The sequence below is a fragment of the Salvelinus sp. IW2-2015 genome, linkage group LG23 (genome assembly GCF_002910315.2).
Source record: "Salvelinus sp. IW2-2015 linkage group LG23, ASM291031v2, whole genome shotgun sequence".
Lineage (NCBI taxonomy): Eukaryota > Metazoa > Chordata > Actinopteri > Salmoniformes > Salmonidae > Salvelinus > Salvelinus sp. IW2-2015.
In genome coordinates, this window is record NC_036863.1 from 39,423,857 (window position 1) to 39,445,099 (window position 21,243).

The following is a 21,243-nucleotide window of genomic DNA, read 5'->3' on the forward strand; positions in this document are numbered from 1 at the left end:
CATCCCTGCAAAGGACTGGAGTGTGGAACACATAAAATATTAAAGCTCCAATGCAGACATTTTTATCTCAATATCAAATAATTTCTGGTAACAGTTGAGTACCTTACAGTGATTGTTTTCCATTAAAATTCTCCCMWATAAACAAAAATAGCTTCTTAGCAAAGAGCAATTTCTTAAGCAATAATTGTTCTAGGACTGTCTGGCAGTGGTCTGAGTGGGGAAGGGAAAAATAAAACTAGCTGTTATTGGCAGATCTCTTTCTTATTGGTCTATTAACTAGTTTACTGCCTGATGATGTCACCAGGCAGGCCAAAACTCCWTCCCACCAAAACAGGCTGACATTTCAGGTGTTCTTTTCAAACACTAGAAGGAAATTATCATAATTTTTRCAATTTCATAGTATTCCAACCTCAGTGTGAAWATATATATATAWAACCTTCTTGACTGCACTGGGCCTTTAATCTCAAGAAARAAAAAAAAAAAAAGTTAGTTTGGGAACAGGTCTCTCTCTCTGCCCARCTCACAGGAAGCCTACTGTAGACCTAGTCTGAACAAAGCACGAGGTAGACTAGCCACAGARTCATCGGACCATCCCCCTGCGAACCCACAAACAGACCAGTCTGCGTTCTAGAAAACCCTCTCACTCAAGCAGCAGCAGTGGTACTGGCAGTACGAGCACGGCCCCACGGTTCCTCCTTCAGTCTCCACAGGCAAACTCCGTTTTCACACCGGCTGCCTACTCCAGGCATGGCTGACGGCTGTACCCAGTCATGGCACTGCGACATTACACCCTCGACTTCAACCTCTCAGCGCCAGGTAAATTGCACACACGGGCATTCGCTACACTACGAACGGTTTCAGCACGAAATGCTCTGAGACCAGGTTGCACTACAGGACATGGGCCGTTGTCTTTCCGCATCTAGCTAGCTAACTACTGTACGTTAGCTAGCTAATCGTTGGCAATACGCGCAGTCTGTCCAATATACTTGCATAATATAGCTAGTTAGCTAGCTATGCACGATTAGTGGGGTGGGGGTGGGGTTCTCCGAGGACATAACTCGTTAAAACTGAGTAAGAATATGTCTAGCTAAATGGCATCCGCTATCTTGATAGCTAGCTAGGTAGCATAATTCCAAGTCACTGGTTGCCAGCAGATTGACAGGCAAACGGGTAATATGACCTTTCGTGCAGTTGCTAGCAAGCTAACTAGATTAGCAAAGCCATGTGTCTGCTGCTGCGCCTGTCTGCGTGACTGGACAGACAGTCAAAYTGCGACTAGCTAAACAATGGTGACCATGTTTATTGATGTGCTTTATTGATGGCTAGCCTCAAGGTCCCAGTGGCCAATAATCGGTATGATATCCATAGCCATTCACTGTAAAATAGTTAAATTAGGCTACTGCCATCATTTTCTTTGCATTGTGCTGCATAGCACTTTCAACTAACTGTATGGTCTGCCTGTATGGTGCACACTCAGTCAAGATAAGAACATACAGCAGTTAGCTAGTTATCAAGAGTATTATTYGTAATTTTCGCCAACTATTATAGGTGGTTGTTACAAGGTACAGTTCCGGTGTGTGCAGTAAGAAACCCATTCTTATTTACCTAGGAAGATGACACCTACTTAAACCTGCACAGGGACTGCAGTCATTGGCCCTCTCGAACACACCTGACACATTCTGTTTAGTTGGGGTTGGAAGAGGCTCCCAGGGCTAATCCCCTACCTAGCAGGCCTACTCACACTATGAAACACCGAGATGTCTGAGCTATAGCCTACTTCTCCCGTCCAGTTCAGTCATCAATCAGGCTAGGCAGAAATGAGTCTGGGACTGCCCTCTGGGAGAATGGGCCATTTAATGGTGATTCTGTCTGGAAGAGGAATTTGATGAGGGGGTTGGTTGTGGTCATAACTGTGTTCTCACYATATATACCCCTCTCCTTTTCTGTTTAGCTGACTGTCCTTCGACTGTGCGTGGGCTGCAGTCTATATTTCAAGAGCAGGAAATGACAGAGACTGTCCATGACACTGAGGGACATGGATACCTTGCTACCTTCATTGGCAAGAATGGCAGGTAGGCACCAGTTCAATCAACACCGTCATTATTTATGTCACAATCAATATATTTTGTAGATTTTTTTTCTTCTTTTTTTCAAAAAGTCAAAGTGCTATAATAATAATAATAATAATAATAATAATAAGACATAAAAAAAGCACAGGAGACAGTCAATGGGGATGTATTCAAACTTTTTTTAGGTACTCTGTAGGCCAGGGTGCCACTAGTTCATGTATGGGCATTTCCATGTGACACAGACACCCAGACACAGACTCTTTTTCACTTTAAAATGTTTGCCAAACAAAAAATATTGATTGCAAAGTTTAACAAACCATRCCCCTATGTATATGCAAAAGTCTACTTTTAACAATTGCCACTGAAAATGTTGCTGAAACACATTTTCTTGAGGTGCAGATGCAAAGTTTGGTAACAGAATGACAGTAAAATCTCCCTCAGTTTGTGACTACATTTTTCCAAAACTTGGTTAAATATCAACTCCGAATTGAGATTCAAAGATGTCTGCAGAATGAATGACGTGACACCTTGAGTTTGAAAAAAATCTATTTTGGTTATTGAACTACAGTAAGTGAATAGAAGAAGGTCAACACCCAGCAACAGAATGACATCATGTGTCCTTGATCTGTACTATACAAAAAGGCCTAATTATAAATGTAATTCTCTTCATGAATAGGTTACAAAAGGTAKAACATTTTATTATGCGCCTTTGCATGTTTGGATATTATTCTACACACGGGCTATTATTCTAATGAGCTTCGCCACCAAACAATACCAAAGATCTGTACCCTCTCTTCTCTTGCGGCTGCTTAGATTCACCATAAGTTTGCATGCTGTTCTGTTAGGTCAAATGCAGTCAACAGATTGTTCCAAACTAGAACGATGTTGCTTTCCATTGCTTCCTAATATAAATAATTMTATTTCTATAATCACATTTCCATYCAACCTTTTTTACACAAGTAAAGTACATGTTTGATAAAAGAATGTCACGACAGGCCTGATGGAAACAGCAAATTTGTCGGTAAACTTTCCAAATGTCGACAAAACAAAATACGCTAGACAGGGTAGGTTATTTTTGTGCCTGAAATTAATTATGTAAGAAATGGAGGTGGAGGCGCCTTTTTTAATGCACAAATATTGAAATAACAACCATCATATTGAAGTAAATTTGGAGTCACGCAAAAAATATGTTGTGTGGTCCAACCACTACGACTCGGGAAAGCGTGCAGTTCATTAGGCTACAGATGAAATAAGTTATAATGAACTTGGCAGGGTGGTGAACGTGCATGATGATGAGCTTGACGCTTCTTTCCAATAAATATTGAGGGTCTTATTCTGGWGACGTGATGATCGATGCTTGACTGCCGTGTGACAAAATAAAATTTAGCTCAATTGTCCATTTTGTAATCTCGTGTAGGTAGCCTACCCGCACTGTATCTGCGAGCTGTTGACTGGAATACACATGCCAAGACCAGAGTGGGCCCCCTTTGGCCCTCAGAACAACCTCAATTTCTCAGGGCATGGACTCTACAAGGTGTTGAAAGTGTTCCACAGGGATGCTGGCTCATGTAGACTCCAATGCTTCCCACAATTGTGTGAAGTTGGCTGGATGTCCTTTGGGTGGTGGACCATTGTTGATACACACAGGAGACTGTTGCGCATGAAAAACCCAGCAGCGTTGCAGTTCATTTACACAAACCGGTGCGCCAGGCTCTTACTAACATACCCCGTTCAAACGCACTTAATTCTGTTTTGCCCATTCAAACTCAGAATGGAGAACATGCACAATCCATGTCTCAAGGCTTAAAAAATGTGAATAGTTCGCCTAATTTCAGTTTGTGTGACAAAACAAGCAGTCATTGTGTAGGGAATCATTGTAAATCAAGTCAAATGTTATTTGTCACATACAAGTGTTTAGCAGATGTTATTGCGGGTGTAGCGAAATGCTTGTGTTTCTAGCTCCGACAGTGCAGTAATATCTAACAATTTCACAACACCCCAATACACACATCTAAGTAAAGGAATGTTATTAAGAATATATAAATATATGGACGAGCAATGTCAGAGCGGCATAGACTAAGATACAGTATATACATATGAGATGAGTAATGCAAGATATGGGGAAAAAAATTGAAAAAAAGTGACTAGTTTTCTCAGTTTTATTAAAGTGGCCAGTGATTTCAAGTCTATGTATATAGGCAGCAGCCTCTGTGCTAGTCATGGCTATTTAACAGTCTGATGGCCTTGAGATGGAAGCTGTTTGATGCACCTGTACTGACCTCGCCTTCTGGATGATAGCGGGGTGAACGGGCAGTGGCTCAGGTGGTTGTTGTTCTTAATGATCTTTTTGGCCTTCCTTTGACATTGGGTGCTGTATGTGTCCTGGAGGGAAGGTAGTTTGCCCCCGGTGATGCGTTGTGCAGACCTCACTACCCTCTGGAGAGCCCTGCGGTTGCGGGCGGTGCAGTTGCTGTGACCAAGCAGTGATGCAGCCCGATAGGATGCTCTCAATTGTGCATCTGTAAAAGTTTGTGAGGGTTTTAGGTGCCAAGCCAAATTACTTCAGCCTCCTGATGTTGAAGAGGCACTGTTGCGCCTTCTTCACCACACTGTCTGTGTGGGTGGACCATTTCAGTTTGTCAGTGATGTGTACGCCGAAGGAACTTGAAACGTGTACCATCTAAACTGCTGTGAAACATATTTTASATAACCAAAAATATTGTATTTTCAGCTGTTTGAAGCTGGTGTAYAAAACTGAAGAATGGGAAGCATARAAATAGATCTGCTGCTTCTTAGGCTTGCTTTCAATGAGTGACAGATCTATAACTATATTTTCTATGTGAATTTGGTCGAGTCCACCCAAAAGTTACATATTGTAGCTTTAAATAAAGTTTGATTTAGTCCTATTCTTTAACTTTAATACAAATGAGGAGTAAGCCAGTAGCTCAGAKGAAACTATCCAAGCATTACATATCCTTTAAATGTTGATTTTTGGTTGTGTTTGTCAACCAAACWGAATTCAATAATACTTTTGTTATACAGTAAGGCGGAGATAAGTGGCCGAGATTGAGACGTGCATGTGTAGCTTACAGCAGTGAATGCACCAATTCAWACTACAAGCATAGTGAGCCTAATGACAATTGCCGAATGTCATTACACTATTAGATGTTTTGTAACATATTTCTCTTTCCATTCATCAAATTGCGAGTGCACTTTTGAGATGCTGGAAATATTTTGTGAGTGGACAAACGTGCATGGCTAGCCAGCAGGAGGGGCTTTTGAAGTGATTGTTTGACAATCGGACACAAACGCCATAAATTAATGTGTTCCTTATGTAAATCTATGACTGTATATAGTTGGTCCCATACCGGTAAGACATGAAATGCACTTTCACCCCTGAATGTAACAGTATTTATTCAACCTTTAAAAATGAGTAATGCATCCATGTCCACATTGAGGTTAGCTTACTGTAACTATACATGTCTTCCTATGCAATCATATTCTGCGMGGAATCTTGGTTGTGCTATTAGCTGAAGCACAGTGATAACTCATTAAGTTGATGTATACAGTTGAAGTTTACATACACCTTAGCCAAATACATTTAAACTCAGTTTTTCCACAATTCCTGACATTTAATCCTAGTAAAAATTCCCTGTCTTAGGTCATTTAGGATCAYCACTTTACTATTATTCTGACATTTCACATTCGTCAAATAGAGTTATTTCAGCTTTTATTTCTTTCATCACATTCCCAGTGGGTCAGATGTTTACATACACTCAATTAGTATTTGGTAGCATTGCCTTTAAATTGTTGAACTTGGGTCAAACGTTTTGGGTAGCCTTCCACAAGCTTCCCACAATAAGCTTCCCATTCCTCCTGACAGAGCTGGTGTAACTGAGTCAGGTTTGTAGGSCTCCTTGCTCGCACACACTTTTTCAGTTCTGCCCCCAAATGTTCCATAGGATTGAGGTCAGGGCTTTGTGATGGCCACTCCAATACCTTGACTTTGTTGTCCTTTAGCCATTTTGCCATAACTGTGGAAGTATGCGACCAAGCTTAAACTTCCTGACTGATGTCTTGAGATGTTGCTTCAATATATCCACATAGTTTTCCTGCCTCATGATGCCATCTGTTTTGTGAAGTGCACCATGCCCTCCTGTAGCAAAGAACCCCCACAACATGATGCTGCCACCCCCATGCTTCACGGTTGGGATGGTGTACTTCGGCTTGCAAGCCTCCCCCTTTTTCCTCCAAACATAACGATGGTCATTATGGCCAAACAGTTCTATTTTTGTTTCATCAGACCAGAGGACATTTCTCAAAAGTAAGATCTTTGTGCCCATGTGCAGTTGCAAACCGTAGTCTGGCTTTTTTATGGCGGTTTTGGAGCAGTGGCTTCTTCCTTGCTGAGCGGCCTTTCAGGTTATGTCGATACAGTACTCGTTTTACTGTGGCTATAGATACTTTTGTACCTGTTTCATCCAGCATCTTCACAAGGTCCTTTGCTGTTGTTCTGGGATTGATTTGCACTTTTCGCACCAAAGTAYGTTCATCTCTAGGAGACAGAACGCGTCTCCTTCCTGAGTGGTATGACGGCTGCGTGGTCCTATGGTGCTTATACTTGCGTACTATTGTTTGTACAGAGAACATGGTATCTTCAGGTGTTTGGAAATTCCTCCCAAGGATGAACCAGACTTGTGGAGGTCTACAATTATTWWTWTTTTTAGGTCTTGGCTGATTTCTTTAGATTTTCCCAATGTTGTCATGCAGAGGCACGGAGTTTGAAGGTAGGCCTTGAAATACATCCACAGGTACACCTCCAATTGACTCAATTGATGCCAATTAGCCTATCAGAAGCTTCTAAAGCCATGACATAATTTTCTGGAATTTTCCAAGCTGTGTCAAGGCACAGTCAACTTAGTGTATGTAAACTTCTGACCCACTGGAATTGTGATACAGTGAATTTATAAGTGAAATAACTGTCTGTAAACAATAGTTGGAAAAATTACTTGTGTCATGCACAAAGTAGATGTCCTAACCGACTTGCCAAAACTATAGTTTGTAACAATACATTTGTGGAGTGGTTGAAAAACAAGTTTTAATGACTCCAACCTAAGTGTATGTAAACTTCCGACTGCAACTGTAAATACAAAATATCTGACATTTGTATTCCCATTTAATATATAATAATCCCATTTGAACTTGTTGTGCTTTTAAATGGTTGAAAGCACAGTGATAATGCATTTAGATGACAACTAAACAAAAAATCAGACATTGTTTTCCATTTGAATTTGGTTGTGCTTTTAGATGGTTGAAACCATAGTGATAACACATTGGGCATTCAACAAACTTCTGGCTGTCTTTTTGAATGGGTGAATAAAGACTGAAATCTCGTTGATAAATTTCTCAACCAAATATTACCCAAATTTCCATATTGAAATTACGTGGTGTGCCTGATTTGGTAACAGTGGCGCATTTTATTCACTTATTTGTAAACAAAATTGTTATCAGTAAAAACAYTAACTAATTGGTAGGTCAACTTTTACTTGTTACTTCTGTGAACCTCTATAATAAGCATGCACACAAATAGAAAATATTTTGTGTAGAGGTGCTAACAGCGAATAAACTGTGAKCTATAAAAATAGTTGCACATTCTATATTCTATATTCGGCATCATGCCTTTTTCAGACCTTAAAGAAGGCATAGTGATGCTGAAACGTTGGTGCATTACCCAATAAATTACTGTGAGTTTAAATATAGAGTGCGACTGTCTTTATTTTTAACTTCTGTGAACTTCCTCACGAGGTAGAGAAATTCAAAAATATAAAGATGTTGGTRACGGAATGACAATTTCATAAGCTAATATGAAATAATTTCTGTAAAACTAAATATAAATGTTGATATTAGTTGGCAGGGGACTTCAACATTGTGTTTTAATGTATTTCTAATACCTTAGGACTTTTTCTAGTAATGTTTTTTAAGAACCATTTTCCATCTGTGTGACCAGAAATCAAAGCCTTTGCTTATTCCTTATTTTTACGATGGAAARKGGTTGAAAAACGTATCAATGCCTTAATTTCCCCAAAATATTGACTCTTTTCAATTGACACCAAATGTGATCTGCTCCTATAAACTTCCCTTGTTGGTGCTCATGGGTCCTTTTTACGTGGAAATGACTGTATTGGTAGATAACCTCTTAGATCATCACAACATTTAAATTCAGAAATTCCAAACAATGTAGTTAGCTCAACAGTGTAATATTCCCTCAGCAAATACTCTAACAGCAGTTATCTGTCACGGTTAGTCGGGATGAAAGGGAAGGCTATACAGGCTGCACAAAATGTTGTAATTGAGAAATATTTAATGTGTGTGAGGAATTTGTAAAATCCCAGTTCTTTTTACCAATACCCAGACTGTCCAATGAAAACACCAGGTGTGTTACAGTGGTCAGACACCCTTTAGGAAGACCATTGATTGGCCAGTTAAGTGTATCATTGGTACAACAATGGCTTTCGTTCAGTTGAACGCATGGCCCTTTAGTGGCTTTGTGTATCGGATCAAAGGGCTTTGGTGCTTCCTGTTTTGTKTGGTGAGTGGTAAACACAGCTGGTGAGGCATTGTGTGGGCCTAAGCCTGCATGAATATGGCTGCCCGCAGCAGCACAACACACCATTTTGGAGAAAAAATGCTCAACCTTCAGCTGCCCCTGGCTCTCCACTGGGCTTTCAGAAAGGTTAGGTCAGTAATAGGTCACAACCTGTATCATKCCACAGCCGTAGCCTATAGGATATCTGCTAATCATGAGCTCTAGGTTTAAGGAGAGAAGTGAGTGAGAAGTTATAGCCTAGAATCAATGCTATTCTCCCCCCCACTTTAACTCTGCGCTTCTTTCTTTCTCTCTGTCTGTCTCTCTTTTCAGGTTGGTTATTCTGCGTGTGCACTCCCAAGGTCTGGTTACCGTTGATCTGCAGTGTTGTGAAGGAGATAACATTGCACAAGTAGATAATGTAGGTGACGAGAGGAAAAACAATTGTCTTTGCACTGGACCTGCTAATATCCAATCACWATAACGGAAATATAAAAACAAAATATATACTATTTAACAGACCTTCAGAATGCCCTTAGTAAGACACCTTTCCATGAGTTCGTTACAGCAACACTTGACCATAGGCCTTTGGACTGTTYTGACATTTAGGATATTTTGCTTCATGTAACATTGGGATATGCAACATAATAAATACGATTTTTCTGTTTTTCTCTCAGCTTTTGAATGCACTGGAAAAGAAGCTAAAAAGTCTCCTACATGGAAACATTAGGAGGGTCAAGAGGTAAGCCCTGAGTGGTGGATGATCATACTGTAGTGGCCTTGTTGTGTGATGACTGGAGAGCTACACAAGCTGTAGTGTGACGTGATTACCCTGTTACCATGAACATGATTATCGACTATTCCCCCCCCCCTTCCCCAGGCTCCCAGCTCTGACACGAGGTGCAGCTGTTGATCGATACTGGCCCACAGCCGATGGCAGACTGGTGGAGTATGACATTGATCGGGTTGTATACGATGAGGACTCTGCATACCAGAACATAAAGATCTTGCACTCACAGCAGTTTGGCAATATCCTGATTCTCAATGGGGATGTTAGTAAGTAAAATATAACATTYCTACCAGAGTATGTGAGCGTGTCCAATATGATTGGAGCACGGAGCGAGTTTCCCATCAGCCTTCTTGTCCGCTCCAATTTCGCTGAGGGCATGCCTGGCCCAGCATGCATTTGTAGGCTACTTGTGTGCTGCTATAGCCCCTTGCTTTAGCTACTGTCATGGAGTTCACTAAATATTTTCATGAAGAAACAGATTAAACACACAGGTGCAAAATCAAGGTGACTTACAAAGATGAGGAGGACCAAGAGCAAGAGAGGCAGTGCGGTGATGTAGTGTCCACAACTAAATAATCATTGTGGAATCTGAAAAGCCATATCCCGAAAGCATGAGGGTGTACTTACTACGTGCACATGAGGAAGGAAGGAGGTAGGTAGCTAGCTAAGTGTGTGAAACACATTTTCTAAAATCAGATCTCTTTAAGGTTTGTTAATTTTCGTTCTATTATCTATATGATAGGCTATCATTGTTGGCCCAATAGGCCTGGCATATTACCTCTTTCAAGGAGCTTTCTGTTTTGTTAGGGTTATTTTGCCTAAAAAACTTTTAGGCCTACCTAAATAAAAATACAACTCCGCATCCCTGTCCTGCCTGGCAAGAGGGCCTCGAAAGGTGTTTAGCATCCCCGGTGGTTCTGCAAGTGTGGAGAGGGTATTCTCCACTGCTGGCCKGCTCTCCAGGCACCATCGCATGAGCTTGAAGTCACAGACTCTGACCAAACTCGTGTTTCAAAATTCAAAGACACTAGACTGAGCCTAATAAGGCATTTTTCATTTAATTATAATTTTTTAAATTCTAAGTAAGTCACAGCCTATATGCGCAATTTATAGACTAATGATTTAATACAATGTTTAAATGCTGAACGCTATAATGTCCCTGCCAGCCTAGTGTGTCGAACTCGCAAATGCTTCACAATTTATGTATTTGTAGGCCATAAGCCCTGAAATAATAGGCTAATAATATWTTGTTCCTTATTAGGATCCCTGTCTGGATCCTGTCCTATTTAGTGTTTATATGTTTAATACGACATGTAGCCCATATGATTTMATTGAAATCATCAAGTTTGGTTTTAATACTTCAAAACCATATTATAGGTCCAGGTAGACACAAAAATAGATGGATGTTGGTTAAATTGTGATTTTAATGAATGGAGCAAATTTGGAGCGGCAGTTTTAAAAACCATTTGAGTTTGGTGCGGTTTTTAACGGAGCRGTTGGAAAGGATGTGGAGTGCCGGKGCGCAAACACCGCTACGTAAGCGATGAGCGGGATTTCCAACCACTCWACTMTGTACTTTGATTCCTACAGGCYGTGATTTAACGGGWTAGTTCACTAAAATKACATATTGGTTTCCTTACTCTGTAAGCAGTCTATGGACGAGGTATGACACCAATCCATGCTKTGGTTTSGTTTCCCGGGCACTGTTTCCAAATGCTCTCGTTTTCGCGTTTGTGGTACATCCCATTTAAGTCATGGTAYCGATATTAGTGTTTTTCCGCACATCATGTTCTCATCTATACATGATTTTTGTTGAGCKTCACAATACATTTGACATACTTTCTGATTAATTGGACTTGATGTGTGAGAAATGCATGACTTAAATGGGATTTGTGCCACAAATACTAAAACATTAGCATTTGAAAACCGTGCCAGGAAAATCKAATCAAACCAAAGCATGTCTTACCTTGTCCATAGACTGCATACAAGGTAAGGAAACTAATGTGATATTTGTGTGAACTATCCCTTTTAAGATATCATTTTTGATAATTATTCCATCACTTACTGCTCACGTATATCATTAATTTATATTTACTTTTATAATTGTTATTTACTGTAATTGAGGTCACTATTGTAATTTTTCATGATTTGAAATCTGAATCTAGTAAGATGAACATTTGACTGGGTTTCAGTAATGGCATATCTAATAATATTGTMATGTAATTATATGGCAGATCTGTCAGAGAGTGACCTGCCCTACACCCAGGCCATCATGGGCAGAGGGAAAGAGAACTATGCAGGGAAGGAGGTGCTGATCTTAGGAGGYGGTGATGGAGGAATCCTCGCTGAGGCCGTCAAACTCAAGCCAAAGATGATCACCATGGTGGAGATATCCTTTCAGGACGCTATCTGTCACTTCTCTCTGTACCCAGTTAAATAGTTGTGGTGCAAATCCCTGAAGCAATATGTTAACACTAACCTTTGAGCGTTGTTTTTAGACRTAACCCGGTAGGACTATCTGGTCTGTGATCTGTGCCTGGTTTGTAATGCCTTGACAAAGTSTCTACATCGACCAAATGGTGATTGATGGGTGCAGGACGCACATGAGGAAGGCATGTGGGAGTGTTCTGGACAACCTGAAGGGAGACTGTTACCAGGTGAGGATTACAGTGCTGTCCATTGCACTTTTCCTTAGTAGAGATGGAACATTTGTCATTTGCCCACTACTCTTGAAAGGGTTGAACCGGTCTGTATTAGAGGTCGACCGATTAATCGGAATGGCCGATTTTCAAGTTTTCATAAACAATCGGAAATCGGTATTTTTGGACAGCGATTTGGCAGATTTTTTATTTATTTATATATATATATTATTTTTACACCTTAATCTTTATTTAACTAGGCAAGTCAGTTAAGAACACATTCTTATTTTCAATGAGGGCCTAGGAACGGTGGTTAACTGCCTCTTCCAACACAACAAGATTTTTACCTTGTCAGCTCGGGGATTCAACTCTGCAACCTTACAGTTAACTAGTCCAATGCTCTAACCACCTGATTACATTGCACTCCACAGGAGCCTGCCTGTTACCAAATGCAGTAAGCCAAGGTAAGTTGCTAGCTAGCATTAAACTTATTATAAAACACAATCAATCAATCATAATCACTAGTTAACTACACATGTTGATGATATTACTAGTTTATCTAGCGTGTTTGCTTGCATATAATCGATGCGGTGCTCGTTGCCCAATGTGTACCTAACCATAAACATCAATGCCTTTCTTAAAATCAATACACAGAAGTATATATTTTTAAACCTCATATTAGCTAAAAGAAATCCAGGTTAGCAGGCAATATTAACCAGGTGAAATTGTGTCACTGTGTATATGCAACAGTTTGGGGCCTAATTTGCCAGAATTTTACGATATATAGATAACATTGAAGGTTGTGCAATGTAACAGGAATATTTAGACTTATGGATGCCACCTGTTAGAAAATAAGCGGTTCCGTTTTCACTGAAAGAATAAACGTCTGGTTTTAGAGATGATAGTTTCCGGATTCGACCATATTAATGACTAAGGCTCGTATTTCTGTGTGTTATTATGTTATAACTAAGTCTATGATTTATAGAGCAGTCTGACTGAGCGTGGTAGGCAGCAGCAGGCTCATAAGCATTCATTCAAACAGCACTTTTGTGCGTTTTGCCAGCAGCTCTTCATTGTGCTTCAAGCATTGCGCTGTTTATGACTTCAAGCCTATCAACTCCCGAGATTAGGCTGGTGTAACAGATGTGAAATGGCTACTAGTTAGCGGGGTGCGCCGCTAATAGTGTTTCAAACGTCACTCGCTCTGAGACTTGGAGTGGTTGTCCCCTTGCTCGCATGGGTAACGCTGCTTCGAGGTGGCTGTTGTCGAGTGTTCCTGGTTTGAGCCCAGGTAAGCAGGAGAGGACGGAAGCGCTGATACAACTGGCAATACTAAAGTGCCTATAAGAACATCCAATAGTCAAAGGTAATTGAATAAGCAAATACAAATGTATAGAGAGAAATAGTCCTATAATTCCTATAATAACCACAACCTAAAACTTCTTACCGGAATATTGAAGACTCATGTTAAAAGGAACCACAGCTTTCATATTGTTCTCATGTTCTGAGCAAGAACTTAAACGTTAGCTTTCTTACATGGCACATATTGCACTTTTACTTCTCTTCTCCAACACTTTGTTTTGCATTATTTAAACCAAATTGAACATGTTTCATTATTTATTTGAGGCTAAATTGATTTTATTGATGTATTATATTAAGTTAAAATAAGTGTTCATTCAGTATTGTTTTATTTGTCATTATTACAAATACATTAAAAAAATGGCAGATTAATCGGTATCGGCTTTTTTGGTCCTCCAATAATCGGTATCGGCGTTGAAAATCATAATCGGTCGCCCTCTAGTCTGTATATGTCTTTAATGTTACCTCACATGGTCGTTACCATGACTGTATTTCCAGGTGTTGGTAGAAGACTGTGTTCCGGTTCTGAAAAAGTATGTTGAGGAAGGGAAGACGTTTGATTACGTCATCAATGACCTCACAGCAGTTCCTATCTCCACAGCGCCAGAGGAGGGTGAGTGACAGATGCTCTCATGAGGTTCTCTTGGACATGAATTTCTAACTGTATATTGATGAATACCGGTATGGCTCATGTAAAGAGGAACTGCATTGTACCTCTGCAAAGAATTGATCTGATTTAGGATGTGGACAGTGTAATGTTAAACTGTTTCTTGGATAGGAGGAAATAGGCTTATATGGCACACTCACATAATTGATTGACAGATGGTTTACTCTGTCTCAGACTCTACATGGGAGTTCCTACAGCTTATCTTGGATCTTTCAATCAAAGTACTGCGTCCTACTGGGAAGTACTTCACACAGGTAAAACCGCCTTTCTCATATTAGCTGAATGCTTCATACAGTCACTCTACTAACTAGTCAAGTCAGTTAAGAACTAATTCTTATTTACAATGACTGCCTACCCCGACCAAACCTCAAACCGGAYGACACTGGGCCAATTGTGCGCYGCCCTATGGGACTCCCAATCACGGCCGGTTGWGATACAGCCTGGAATCGAACCAGGGTCTGAATCRAACCAGGGTCTGTAATTACGCCTCTAGCATTGTGATGCAGTGCCTTAGACCKCTGCACCACTCAGGAGCCCCCGTGCTGTCTGCCTCTTGGGTCTTTTTTGTTCATGAGAGTAGTTTATCCTAATTTGATGTTTTTAATGATACATATATTTTGTCACATGTGGTCCATGTTTTAACCCCGAGTTGTGTGTCCTCAGGGAAACTGTGCAAATCTGACTRAGGCACTGGCTCTCTATGAGGAACAGCTTGGAAGGCTCTCATGTCCTGTGGACTTTTCCAAGGAGGTGGTGTGTGTGCCCTCTTATATGGAACTGTATCCTTCTAAAAAGAAGTATTGCCGTTATCAGACACTCCTGCCATTTACAGCCAGACATAGTCGAACATTCATACAGAGACGTGTGGTTGCTTGTTGTTGTCTGCATGCAATTCTCCTTAACGAACTGACTCAGGTGGGTTTTCTACACCGTCTGGAAGAAGTAAAGAGCTCCCTCTCTCCCCTTCAAGCCCTGCCTGCCGGAATGTGAAAACTGTCCCCCAACCCATGATCCGCTATCGCACTGAGGGGAGATATGACCCCCCCCCCCCCCCCAAAAAAAGATTCTCTACTCACACTGTTTATTTTTTTTATCCTTCCAAGTCCAACTCTCAAACTCTTTTTAGATGTTGGTTTTATAATTTTATGTCTAAACTTGCAAGAGATTGTATTTCTGTTAATTGGATATTTTGAGTTGGGCTGTTTTTGCGTGTGCCCTCCAGGGAGAGCTGTGGGGCTGCTACCACTGGATACACTGAAACCTACTGTAGAGGATGACTCAGCATTTCAGCATTTCTATAGCTGGTCCCTGTCTGGGCTTTAGACTTCTCTGACTATAGCCTGGTCCCAGACCTGTCTGAGCTTTAGACTTCTCTGACTATTGTTGTCATGCCATACATGTTACATGTCTTATACATGTTTGAAAGGGCAACAATACTCCTGAGGAGTTGCCTAAAGCTCATAGAAATCTGGGACCAGGCAAGTATTGACACACACCTTTTGCACCTGTCCCTCTGGGTTACTTTTCAAATTTGAGTTTTAGACTTCTCTGACTATTGTTGTCATGCCATACATGTTACATGTCTTATACATGTTTGAAAGGGCAACAATACTCCTGAGGAGTTGCCTAAAGCTCATAGAAATCTGGGACCAGGCAAGTATTGACACACACCTTTTGCACCTGTCCCTCTGGGTTACTTTTCAAATTTGAGTTATAAAAGCAGCACCAACATACTTTTGGGTTCAGATTGTGTGATAGATATGTGCTCACCATAGTTTCAACTGAATGTCTGTTTGTGTGATTGTTTTTCCTCTTCTGTTGTAACTGCGGCTTGAGTGTGATTTTGATTACAGGTGCTTTTCAAGATGTTGAAAAGGCAGTGTGACCCTGCCCATTGAGGCTGAAGTGTCTGAACGTGTTTTTAAAAGGGAAAAGGGTCCTCCTTTGTTGGCGGTTTCTTGCTTGTAATGGTTTATTTTTACATACTTCGTTTTAAATTTGTCTAAAATTCTGTTTGGTGCATGTGCTGGAAAATGAAAGTTTTATTGAATGTAGCTTACCATATACACAGTGCACATTCATGCCTTTGGTCATTATTGTGGTGCTTTGTTACATTTATTTATTGGATATTATTTCACCAAATGCTGTTTTATCCCACTGGAAAAATGTTATGTTGTTCAGCAGTGACTACCTGCTATTAAAACGAGTTGGAGAATAAAATATTTGGTTTCTTTCTTTTGCATGGAAATGTTTGATTTTTGATAGTTTTAACATCTTGGATTACTAGCTAATCTGACTGACAATTTCGGTTACAACTAAAAATCAAGAAAAATAAAGTAACCAATGCAAAACTTCAGAAAGAGAACTGGGGTGTACAAGTATTTAATTGTGTTATGGCAGGTGGTAACTTTTGTAATAAGACTTTCAGTAGTTAGCATACCCTGCTGCTGCATACTCAGTGTGGTTTTAAAATTCAACCACACATTTATACTTGTGAGTTGTCACAACTCCTTTGTCTCAACTGTATTTGCCCCASCGTTTGTTTTGCCGTAGAGTTTGTATATTGGTCAAGTAAACACTAGTAATACAGTATTTCTTTATTTCCTTGAGCAGGCTTTCCTCAGTCTTTTGTGGTTCTATGAATGAAGCATTTGACATTGTTCAATTTGTATTGGAGTTCTTAGCATATTGTACTGTTTGCGTATTGTCTCGCTTGTGTGTAGAACCTGAATGGCAAATTCTCAGGTAACAACGCCACTGGATAGGTCTGAACATGAGAAAATCATCATTATCTTTCACCATCATTAACCCCTCTGTGATCTCTGCCTGTGGATTTTCTCAGTCCAGCATGTATACATGGATCGGATATAGAACTCATGAACAGAGTATGCAGGGTTGGGGAGTAAATGACATGTAATCTGATTACAAACAAACCAGATACGTTACCAGCTAAAATATTGTAGTCCGATTTAGATACTTTTGAAAAACTAGATTACTTCTCGATTACTTTCTGTTCTCAATGACATTCAATTCAGCATTGAAAAAACGTGCAAGTTTTTAAGTTTATTCCACCTGAGAGAGTCTGACCACTGATGACACAACATATGTGTTTAATGTATCATTTGTCTTCTAATGCCTTTTAAGGGGAAAGTCCTCTCAAAGTAATCAGATTAAGAGTTTGGGTGTGCAAAAGTTACATTACTGATATTTAGACAGGTGACTAGATTACATTTAGAAAGTAGCCTGCCCAATCCGAAGAGTATGTAGTAGTGTGTGGCCAATTGACTACTGAAGATGGGTATGATCAGGACCTGACTAAAGTACGCCACAAATTGTGACGCGGAATATGTGTGCAACTAAAGAACTAAACATTCAACTTCTGCTACCATTTCTGCCAAGCCGTCTATACAGTTTGACACGCGTTCGATAAAGCAAACGTATGCACCACAAAACGCACTGCTCTGCAATGCTGCAAGGCAAACGTAGATAATATACTTCTGGTATGCCAAAACGCAACTATACTGTCGGTGTGATCGAAGCGTAACTACATTTGGGGGGTTGCGGCCTCATTCATAACCGTGGCGTACATTTACCACTAAATATCTGTGTGCGCCATTTCTAAAACATCTGCACATGTACAACAATATTGCGATTTATAAACTTGGCGTCCGCCAAACAAACACGTTTTTGGTTATGAATCAGACCGGTCGTAAAACTGCGCTCGTGAACGAGCAATATAACTGCCTGAACAACCCATCATTCMMCTTTTTATGGTGACAATAACGCCCCTACCTGCTGTATACGTTATAAGTATTGGAATTAGGCCAAGATAGCAATGGCGAACTTKGTCAAATGTYTTTGGAGGTGTTTGCAGTGACGATACCTGTTTCTGAATTGTTGTGTACCTGAAACATTGTCTACTCGGAAAGAAATTAAAACTTCCGTATGCCTACTTACAGTGGTAGCCTACASACTTCAATTMAAATGTCAACTGTCTGCTGTAATATTTGTGTAGCGGAGAAAATTACCAGGTAGGAGACAAGAGTACAGTTTAGTGTCGTTTAGTAAAAACCTCGTGCTCTACAGCCGGGCCTAATCGTGCGCATGAGCATTTCCTATTAGKTGTAACATAACACTGCCWTAATACATTACTGCTTAGTAACAGCATAGTAACTAATATAAACAGATATAGATCACCGATACTACATCTGTAATTTGTTGTATGTCTATTTCGAAAATATGAACTCAGCATGGCCAGAAAAGGTGAGGAATTTATTCYGCAATGGTTATGATAAACACTATATATACAAAAGTATGTGGACACCCCTTCAAATTAGTGGATTCGGCTATTTCGCGTTGCYGACAGGTGTATAAAATCGAGCACACGGCCATGCAATCTCCAGAGGAAAATATTGGCAGTAGAATGGCCTTACTGAAGAGCTCAGTGACTTTCAACATGGCACMGCCATARGATGCCATATTTCCAACACKTCAGTKCATCAAATTTCTGCCCTGCTAGAACTGCCCCGGTCAACTGTAACTGCTGTTATTGTGAAGTGGAAATGGGTAGGAGAAAAAAAGTCTCAGCTGTAATGTGGTAGGGACTGCCGAGTGTTGAAGCGCGTAGCCCGTAAAMATCGTCTGTCCTCAGTTGCAACACTCACTACCAAGTTCCAAACTGCCTCTGGAAGCAACATCAGCACAATAACTGTTCGTTGGGGTAGCTTGTTGAAATGGGTTTCATTGGCTGAGCAGCACACAAGCCTTTGATCACCATGCGCAATACCAAGCGTTGGCTGGAGTGGTGTAAAGCGCGCAGCCATTGGACTCTGGAGCAGTGGAAACGCATTCTCTGGAGTGATGAATCACGCTTCACCATCTGGCAGCCCGACAGATTAATCTGGGTTTGGCAGATGCCAGGAGAACGCTACCTGCCGCAATGCACAGTGCCAACGGTAAAGTTAGGTGGAGGAGAAATAATGGTCTTGAGCTGTTTTTCATGGTTCGGGCCAGGCCTCTTAGTTCCAGTGAAGGGAAATCTTAACGCTACAGCATACAATGACATTCTAGACAATTCTGTRCTTTCAACATTTTGGAAACAGTTTGGGGAAGGCCCTTTTCTTGTTTCAGCATGACAATGCCTCTGTGCACAAAGCGAGATTCCATACAGAAATGGTTTGTTGGTGTGGAAGAACTTGACTGGCCTGCRCAGAGCCCTGACCTCAACTCCGTCAAACACCTTTGGGATGAATTGGAACGCCGGAGTGYGAGCCAGGCCTAATCGMCCAACATCAGTGGCTGAATGGAAGCAAGTCCCTGCAATAATGTTYCAACATCTAGTGGAAAGCCTTCCCAGAACAGTGGACTGTTACAGCAGCAAAGGGAGGACCAACTCAAAATGAATGCCCATGATTTTGGAATGAGATGCTAGACGAGCAGGTGTCCATGTCATTTTGGTCATGTTGTGTATATATAATGTAATGTTTATGAATGAAATATTGTCAATTCGAGAAATTTGACAGTATTCAGACGTAGCMTACAAACGTCAAAGGAAAAGGTGAACTGTCTGTGCTTAAACGTCGGATCGCATAGAGCAAAACTTGAAATAGCATATCTGTTTACTACTGTGAAGTAGGWCAAATTAAAATGAGATATGGGACGRATGGTAGCCTATYCTAACTTGTCGTAGGCCTATAGGCTATTTGGAAATGAAATGAAATAATAGGAAATAGATGCCTATTTTAAAAAAGAAGGCAAAGATTAAATACAGCAATTTTCACTCCTCACTAATGGCAAATGATTGCATCTTATTATATTTAGCTAACTGTTTTCTTCTTATAAATAACAGTGTCATCATACATTCCCCATTTGCACAAGGCTACTAGGATACGTTTGCCTTCTTGCAATGCAATACTTGAACTACTGGAACTGTGAGTATGCATGGTTTAAAGTTTGCGGGAAGGAAAGCACATTCTCACGTCAAGTTCAGATAAATTCCAAATTTTGCATGAAAACTGGCACACGCACATTTTGGGGTCTCTTTTGTACTTACGCACAGTTTAAAAATGATCAAGAACATTTTGGAGACCCCCCTCATGGTAGTGGAGCGATTTTTAAAAAAAAGCAAACTTTCATCAGTTATACGCATTTTGCCATGGGTCTGAGAGAAARTGTTGCCGTTTTCAAACAAATTTCTTGCTMTTCTACACATTCTGCYATGACGTKTTCATATGCTATCTGAGCAGGACAGCTAGCCTTTTGGCGCTCCCTACTGGTGAAAATTATCATAAATCACTGTCCATGAAACAAACTRTCAGTCAACTGCTAAACACGGTGCTACTGAACYACAGAATATTTGCACTACTACATTMAAAATTGAAATACTTAACTACTTCGAAATTGCACCTTGAGTATTCAACTATTTAAACTCTCAACAGAAAGAAGATTTTTTAGTATTATCCTTTTTTGGTTGGGGGGACCCCGTCGGTAATCCAGCCATGGTCACGTCCACTGTGGATATGAACTGGTAAATTATCTCAAAGCAACAGGATTTTCCATTGTTCACTGGCTTGTGCCAACCATAAAGTTGGCCTCTGCTGTCTGTCACTAGCATCTGTTTCCACTTCGACACTCCATTCATCCTTTTGGAAACTAATAGGTGACCCAGTAGATATAAACATTTAGAAATATTCCACTATTCCATTCATCTATTGTCCCTGTAAATTCCTTGATTATGCTGTTTTCCCTAACAATTCATCAATGATGTCCTTCATTAATGCACTATATTCTGAACAGGGCAATGGCAGCACTAGAGAGGAATGTGACAGAGCTGTACTGCAGTGTGTTGCAACACTTTGTAACCTACCTGTTTATATTGTCATGTTACTGGATATAGCTCTTCCTAGCTACTGATGCGTGGGTGAGGAATTGCCAGGACAAGAATGAGTCAAGTTTGATGGAAATTTACTGAAGGAACTTCTCAGATAATACAGGTATGATGATGATGGGAATTCACAATACTGGCATTCAGTAGATGTTATTATACAAATGGAAATAACACATGCTATGTCTAGGTGCTCTTGCTCGGGCACAGAACGATGTTCATGCGATGAGCATGCAAGCAAACCTTCAAC

The 21,243-nt window shown here is 40.5% G+C and overlaps 1 protein-coding gene across 1 annotated transcript; it reads left to right on the plus strand.

The window, feature by feature from the left end:
* Positions 1 to 476: 476 nt before the first annotated feature.
* Positions 477 to 15,160, plus strand: sms (spermine synthase). The gene is made up of 11 exons (XM_023968421.2): positions 477 to 816; positions 1,952 to 2,072; positions 8,989 to 9,076; positions 9,333 to 9,397; positions 9,536 to 9,711; positions 11,680 to 11,834; positions 12,013 to 12,102; positions 13,942 to 14,056; positions 14,285 to 14,364; positions 14,774 to 14,889; positions 15,026 to 15,160. Exons 1-11 carry the CDS (start codon positions 771 to 773, stop codon positions 15,054 to 15,056), a joined length of 1,083 nt encoding a protein of 360 aa, XP_023824189.1. The 5' UTR covers positions 477 to 770; the 3' UTR covers positions 15,057 to 15,160.
* Positions 15,161 to 21,243: the final 6,083 nt, after the last annotated feature.